General features: G+C 42.3%; 1 protein-coding gene across 1 annotated transcript; it reads left to right on the forward strand.

Moving 5' to 3' along the window:
* Positions 1 to 291: 291 nt before the first annotated feature.
* LOC133918658 (G-type lectin S-receptor-like serine/threonine-protein kinase At2g19130) lies at positions 292 to 3060 on the forward strand. The gene has a single exon (XM_062362634.1). It carries the CDS (start codon positions 418 to 420, stop codon positions 2818 to 2820), a length of 2403 nt encoding a protein of 800 aa, XP_062218618.1. The 5' UTR covers positions 292 to 417; the 3' UTR covers positions 2821 to 3060.
* The last annotated feature ends 5471 nt before the right edge of the window (positions 3061 to 8531 follow it).

Genomic DNA, 8531 nt, shown 5'->3' on the forward strand with positions numbered 1-8531 from the left:
CAGACTGCTTTATTTTATTTTCGGAGAAGGAACATCAGATTGATTTCATCAGTGCCCATTGGAAACTACCTGGAATTAACTTTCTCTTCTGCGTGTTCCGGTATTTTGCAAGGTTTTAAAAAAGAGTTCACTTAAGATAATACTCTCCAGTGGACAGCTGGAGTAGATATTATAAAACAAACAACATTTCTTACTGTACATTTGGCGTTCCCAAACGTTGACGTTTGACCGATGAAGATTATATTTCAGACAAGATATCATTTGTTGGCACCCACTACGGCATCACGTTGACCTGCGAGCTGGACTGATCGTCAGTGGTGGCACTTCTAAACAACTGGACCCGTTTGCATCAATCCTTTTCCTCCAATCCAATTCTCCACCACGCTTCGTCCCCCTTAGTTCATCCCTCAGTCCATCATGCGCCTCCTCGACGTCCTTCTTGGGCTCCTCCTCCTCTCCCTGCACACGCCGTCGTGCTCTGCCGCCACGGACACGGTGTCACCTGGCAATGGGCTCGCCGGCAGCGACAGGCTCGTCTCCAACAACAGCAAGTTCGCGCTTGGCTTCTTCAAGATGGACAGTAAGTCCTCCGACACCAATCCCAACTCTTACCTCGGCATATGGTTCAACAAGGTCCGCAAGCTAACTCCGCTTTGGACCGCCAATGGCGATAGCCCGGTCATCGACCCCATTTCACCTGAGCTTGCAATTTCCAGTGACGGGAACTTGGTCATCCTAGATCAGGCCACCAAATCCGTCATATGGTCTACCCATGCCAACATCACAACCAACGGCACCGTCGCTGTGCTTCTGAACAATGGCAACCTCGTCCTGCAGAGCTCCTCAAACTCATCCAACATCTTCTGGCAGAGCTTTGACTACCCAACGGACACCCTTTTCGCCGGTGCCAAGATTGGCTGGAACAAGATCACTGGTCTGAACCGCCGCCTTGTTTCCAGAAAGAATTTGATTGATCAGGCTCCTGGTTTGTTCTCTCTGGAGCTAGAACCCAATGGGGTTGGTCATCTCCTGTGGAACTCAACCATAGAGTACTGGTCCACCGGGGATTGGAACGGCCGATACTTCGGCTTAGCGCCGGAGATGATAGGCGCCGTCATGCCAACTTTCAAATTTGTCAACAATGAGCAAGAGGTTTACTTTACATATGCATTGCGGAATGAGGCGGCCATCGTGCACACTGGAATAGATGTCTTTGGCCGAGGCCTGGTGGGTGTATGGATGGACAGCCTCCAGGACTGGTTGATAAATTACAGGCAGCCTGTGGTTCAATGCGATGTCTATGCAACCTGTGGACCTTTCACAATCTGCGAAGACGATGCGGATCCAATCTGCGACTGCATGAAGGGTTTCTCTAAAAGATCACCCAAGGACTGGGAGCTGGGGGACCGAAGAGATGGGTGCATGAGGAATACTCCATTAGGCTGTGGCAGTGACAGAAACAAGGCAGGTCTCACAGATAAGTTCTACTCCTTGCAAAGCGTCAGGTTGCCCCACGACGCCAAGAAAGTGCAGGCTGCTACAAGTGGAGATGAATGCTCACAGGTTTGCTTGGGCAACTGCTCTTGCACTGCATATTCCTACGGGGAAGGAGGCTGCTCTGTTTGGAATGGCGAGTTGAACAATGTAAAACAACAATCTGATGCTTCTTCTGATGGAAATGGGGAGATACTTTACATCCGCCTTGCTGCAAAAGAGGTCGATGCAAAAGAGGTGCCAAGTGTGGGAAGGAAGAAGAGTGGAATTACCATTGGTGTTGCCGTTGGTGCAAGCACTGCTGCTTTGGGTCTGATGATCCTTGGTCTGATGATTTGGAGGAGAAAAGGGAAGTGCTTTACTCGCACACTGGAAAATGCTCAGGGTGGCATTGGGATAATTGCATTTCGATATGTTGATTTGCAACGTGCAACTAAAAACTTCTCAGAAAAGTTAGGGGGAGGCAGTTTTGGTTCTGTATTCAAGGGGTACCTAAGTGACTCGGTAACCTTGGCAGTGAAAAGGCTTGACGGAGCCCATCAAGGAGAGAAGCAATTCAGAGCCGAAGTGAATTCAGTTGGAATCATCCAGCACATCAATTTAGTCAAACTGATTGGATTTTGTTGTGAAGGCGATAGGAGGTTACTTGTGTATGAATACATGCCAAATCACTCCCTTGATGTGCATTTATTTAAGTCTAATGATACAGTATTGGTTTGGAATCTCAGGTACCAAATAGCTATTGGAGTTGCCAGAGGCCTAGCCTACTTGCACACTGGTTGTCGGGATTGCATTATACATTGTGATATCAAGCCAGAGAACATACTTCTCGATGCGTCTTTTGTACCTAAAATTGCGGATTTTGGAATGGCAAAGGTTTTGGGGAGAGAATTTAGCCATGCAATGACTACAATGAGAGGAACTATTGGATATCTTGCGCCTGAATGGATTAGCGGGACAGTTGTTACATCTAAAGTCGATGTTTACAGCTACGGGATGGTTTTATTTGAAATCATATCAGGAAAGAGGAACTCAAGTCCAGACTACTTTAGGGATGGTGAATATTCAGCCTTCTTTCCTGTGCAAGTTGCACGCAAGCTTCTCAATGGAGAGATTGGAAGCTTGGTGGATGCAAATTTGCATGGTGATGTGAATCTCGAGGAGGTTGAAAGAGTTTGCAAAGTTGCATGTTGGTGCATTCAAGATAGTGAGTTTGATCGACCAACCATGGCCCAGGTGGTACAGTTTCTTGAGGGTCTTTTTGAGGTCCACATGCCTCCAGTGCCAAGACTACTCAATGCTATCACAGGAGGGTCACCAATATGACTGTGACCTTCAGTTTTACCTCAAACTTGCATATACTTACGAAAACTTTTATCAATCCATGAGAATATTGTAGTTTATATCCTATACAAAACTTGGCATTTGTAACATGCTAGATTTCTATGTAACCGAGAGGAGATATTGTCTTACAAAACAAATATGGTGCTTGTAACATTTGAAGATTCATATTAATGTACCCAAGGAGGAGGAAATCTTTCCTTGCAAATAAACTCAACTCGGTGATATTCTCATTTTGCAAAAAGGTTGTTATGCAATAGAGTTGTAACCTAGTGTTGTTTGTCATCAGAAGATGGGAGAAGTGCTCTTGCCCATTGAACTGTGCCCTCCCTCAAAGGCCGGAATATACCCACTGGGAGTTGATTGGACCTCCTTTGCTCTGCCAGCAAATACTTGCATCTAACTATGATGCCGGCCAATCTGCAAGATGGCGAGATTATCAGATTACCCACCCTAATCTTGCTCTCATGAGCGATTGAGAAGAAACCCCAGGGCTGTAATTGCTACGGGAATCCCCAGTATCTCTCTCTTGCAGAGCAGGGACCAGCAATTTATGGTAGAACATAAGAGGAAGAAGAGAACAGTGATGGAGGAGCCTTACCCAATGAGACTTCACCCAATGAGAACAGTGATGGAAGAGAACAGTGATGGAGGAGCCTTACCCAATGAGACTTCACCATCCAACTCTGCCGGCAGCGGCGACATAGTTTGTCGGATTGGGACGGTGGTCTGGCTCCACTTCCATCACCAGGTAGAGACAGGACCGAACAGAAGCCCGGTCCATCTTTGTACCATGGCTATTCTCATACTCTCCTCCTATCTAATAAAATTTCTAAAATTCAAATAATTTATCCATTTTTACTATTTATTCTCGTCCTCCAGCCTCCTCGTTTTGTTACCGGCTACGGATATAAAACATTTTACTAATAAAATCAAATTAATACATCGCTCCCAATATATTCGTTCGATGACGCTCCTATAGCGCATCTATATCTTCATAACTTGAGTTTATAGTTGATATTACTACATCCAATATTTATATTTTCATTGTAACGCACGAGCACTTAGCTAGTAATCCATAATCTGCATAAATTGAATGGGTTCCCAGTGTGCCCTCAGTATCAGAGTTTATGACCTGTAGGTAAGGGTAAAAACAGTTGGAAATGATAAAACTCTAAAAATCATTTTTAGTTTCATATTTTTCTCAGAAACGAAATTAAAAGTAATAATATCAAAAAACGATATAGCGTTGGCTGTATCGAAAAATCAAAAATGGCATTATCGGATCGGTAATATTTTCGATCGGGAATCGATAATTCTGAAAAAATACTAAATTTAGCTCACACCAAAGTTTTACACAAAATGGGTGGTGGGTCCAGGCTACCTTAGGTGGGACCCACCTCATCACTCTTTTTTTTGGGGGGGGGGGGGGGGGCTGGTTGATTAAAGAAACGTACACGAGGGCACGAGTCACTTTCAATCTTTTCTGGAAAGCAAAGTTCAGATTATACCAGCACTTGGAGGGAAAGAACGGTATTCCTATAACTGGTGACTTGGTGAGTCAGGAGTGGAAGACTTGGGTACGTAGGAGTGAATGCATAAGTCCTGATCAACATTCTTTTCCCATGGAAGAACTGTATGATGACCAGTCGTAACCTAGCTAAATGCTAAATGGGACTAGTGGACGACAAACGTGACAGGATGGCACCCTCAGTTGGATTGGACCCCTTGACGCTGAGAGGCACCCTCACAAATCTACTATAGCCACAACTGCTTATTGTTAATGTGTATGCAGTGTTTATGATTGCTAGTCATTTTTAAGGTACATCAAGGGCCCACGACACATTTTACACGCACTCCACACTTATATTACACACGCATACATGTTTATACACACACGAGTATTTGAGATTACTAGTTGTTATGGTTGGTGTAGGCGGCGAGCACCAAGCAGGCGAGTTCTTCAAGAATAAGTTTTTTCCTTTTTTTTTGAAAGTTTTTTGGAAATAGACCGTTAGTCTCCTCCTTTTGACTCAGACGTGATCCGATCCAATTATGTAGGAATCGTAGTTAGACCTGTGGGTCTAAGTCTCCATAGGTTCTACATTCGGTGGATACAAGCTCAGATGCTAAATTTCAACAACGGATTTGACAGGTTGGGTATTCAAACTAAGTATCAGGTTAGGCGTGGGTTTTTAACTTTGCTAATGGGTGGCCACGTGTACCCTTAATTCACGTGTACTCCCACCAGTTCTCATATCTAAGGTTCACCTCTCCCATTCGCTGGCTCACCGCGCCGCCGCCGCTTCGGCCTCGCCGCCCACGCCGCCCACGCCGCCCCTTTCGGCCTCGTCGTCGGCCGTCCAATCGAGCTTTCGGTGCTCTCGGTGCTCGTCGTCTTCTCAGCTGCAGCCGAAGCCTCTACGACTACGAGTGCGGCGTCAGCGTGGCCCGCGTGAGTGCTGCGCGCAACAGGCAGCTTGTCAGCTCTAGTAAGAACTACAAATCGAATAGGCACCCCAATCAGTAGTAGATAGTAAATCAGCCAAATTTTCCCAGATTACTTGTTAATGCGCACAAGTGAGCAGAAGGTCTACTCCATTCCATTGGATTTGCGAGTGTCCGAACCATTTAGTGCATGACAGTGAGTAGAGTTGTTTACTCTACTTTCAGTAGTCCAAGGTTAATGCCATTATTCCATGACGAGAAGTGGTTCGATTGGTTCATAGGAGCTGGCCAGATGGTGCCACATCTCATTTTTTATTGGTGGTCTGCTTGTCTTACAACACATCATGTGTCACCCATGTCATTTTTGTCTTCCTGACATTTTCTACGGGCCTTCAACTAGCTGCAAACCATGCTTGTTTCGTTGTTTCATTTCTGTGGCTGTGAGTGTAAGGGTTGTACACTTGTACTTGAAAAGTAGTTTGTAGTTTGGACAAGTCCTGAGCTTATGCTATCATTTATTTGTTTGATAGAAACATTGAACAATCTTCAGCTGTTGCTGTTCAAGGAGAACTGAATCTACTGGCTGCATTTCAGTGAATAAGTGTTTCTGTTGTAAGATATGATGGGTACCCGCTGGATTTCGGGTCTCTGTCGGGTTCAGATGCAAGTCGGATTTTGATTTTCGGGTTTTATGACGGGTGGGTTTTAACGGAACCTGCATCTAATCCGTTGCCATCCCTGCAGCTATGGAGCTGGCCACATAGGAGTGTTCTGTGACGTGCCCAGCTGGGTGACTATTCTGTGCCACGCACGGGAATGCTAGCCCATTGCCCTCGGTGTTGCACGAAAGTCTCGGTTACAGAAGTAGGCCGAGATGTTACAGATGTATACGAGTTTGGTAATTACCGGCACAAAAGGGAAAACCGACTAAATGGTCGGGAGTGGCATAAATCATTTCCAAAACATTTTACCAATATTGATACCATTTACATGACGTTTTACCGACACCGTTTTCGAAAATTACTGATTCTAGCTAAAGCAGTCGACATTTTTAATTACGAGAATTACCATTTTTATCTCTACTTGTAGGTGCCCCTCCCTTAAGGTGGCACAGCAATAATAAAATAGTTCATCCATCCCTATTTCCGGTTGCCATTGCTAGATGTAGTATAGGCTCATGCAGCTAGGGTGTATTTGGTTACCCGCACCTCCTCAATTCTGATTTAACGGATGAGTAGAATCTTAAAAAAAAATTGTTTATTGTCTGCATTTACTGTTGCAGCTTGGCCCGACGGGTTCAAATATATAACATCATCCTCGCTCAGGATTGACTGCTTATGCAAACGGACCCACTTATCAATATCACAAAATTATTCATGTGAGTAACTGATCACAATATTAACTTTTACATCCGCTCATATGGCCAAAGATACAATCAACCTCAGTTCAGCCTATTCAGATAAATATAATCAATTTAATACTCTTTTTTTAAAAATAAATATGGCTTTGCAATCTGCTTATATGATGCAGCTCTATAAAACCTCATCCAGAGAACTAAACACAACATTAGTATCAGTTAACTTGGTGCATTCGTGCACCAGAGGGAGAGGGCAGCACCCAAAAAATCAACTCTATGGATCATCAACCAACTCTCCAAGAGTACAACCTATGGCTATCCTTCAAAAATTACATGATTTCATTAGAAATTCCAGAATTTTACTTGCAATATTTAATATGTTTCCTCAAGTGTCCTGTTCCATTTAAAGATCTAGCACATAATTCATGGCTGTATATATATTAAACTTAGCAAATCTTACATGTTCCTCGTTAATTTCTCTAAAGACCTTTTTAAAATGTTGCCACACCCATGACCATACACGCGAGTTAACTTAGCAAATCTTACATATTCCCCGTTAATTTCTCTAAAGACATTTTCAAAATATTACCACACCCATGACCATACACGCAAGTTTTTGACATCTTGATCCATGAATGGAAATATAGAATTGATTTCTTGAAGTGGGCAAGTGGCTACTAGCTAGCACGTAGAAAAAGAGAGATGAGTGATTGATGAGATCACATGGAGTTTGAGATGTTATTTATAGGCCAATACGAGAGGTGGATGGTGGGTCGTTTTAAAAAAAATAAAGAAAAATCATTAATAAAATAGAAAACTTTGAAATAATAGGGATACATAATTAATTTTAAAAATGAGATTTATTGATAGGTTGTCTCATTAGAAACCGTTTTAACAAAGGAAAAAAGAGTACAACCTAAGTTCAAAAAATTAGAAATTACACGTCCTTATCAACATCTAGATATCAATTTTGGAATGAATCTTCAAGCTCAGTGTTTTTTTGTAGTGTGTTGCATTCATGCTTCAGCTTGTTCCCAATCTTTTATCATAGTGAGTATTTCAACCATATCACTTGATAGATTTGTTCTTCTCTCTTCGATTATCCTTCTAGTAAGACTGAAGGCAGCCTCAGAAGAAATTGTAGATACGGTAACCGTTAATAAATCTTGTGTTCATGCCACCATTACAGTATGTTGAAGTTTCTTGTTCATGGCTAATAACGTCGTTGTCGATGAAGGCAATTAACTCCTTTTCAGATGTTAGAATTCCAGCACTCGTAGACGATCATGACGAAGAGTATGAACTTTTTGATGAAGAACCTACACTAAATATTTCCCCCCATGTTGTCGTCTCCTTACTTGTTGTAGGTGCTAGTAGAGGTCGTTGCAGACGAACTTCGTCATATTTTATTTACTATTTACTATAAACTTCGAATAACTTAGAACGAAATAATCGTGGCCAAGAGCATCACCTAGAATTACGAGAACTCTACAAAAAGCTACAATTTTAACTCTAGAATCTAAAATAAATGCAAAGGCATACAACAAAAGAATTTCTTGCTAATACTTTAAGAATTCAGATTTTATAGGAACTACACAATCTCTTAGAAGATTGTCATTTTCATAACAGTTTAAATGAGTAGTAATTTCAATAATATTATACACTACTAAATAAGATGTTGGATAATAAACTCCTAATAAACTCACAGTTGAATCATAAATTTTTTTTAAAAAAACTCTAGTATCATTTCGGCAATATACTAATATGCTTTCGTAAGTAAAGTTTGACCCCATGTGATGATAATGTATATGAATAAACACACCAAATGTGCTCTTATATGGTATAATAGTTTTTAGCATCAAGAACGTAGAGTTCCATCTTAGCGGCATAT

This window comes from Phragmites australis, chromosome 5, assembly GCF_958298935.1.
Source record: "Phragmites australis chromosome 5, lpPhrAust1.1, whole genome shotgun sequence".
Taxonomy (NCBI): Eukaryota; Viridiplantae; Streptophyta; class Magnoliopsida; order Poales; family Poaceae; genus Phragmites; species Phragmites australis.

Coding starts and splice junctions, on each gene's coding strand:
- LOC133918658 (XM_062362634.1), top strand. CDS start 418: ATGCGCCTCCTCGACGTCCTTCTTGGGCTCCTCCTCCTCTCCCTGCAC.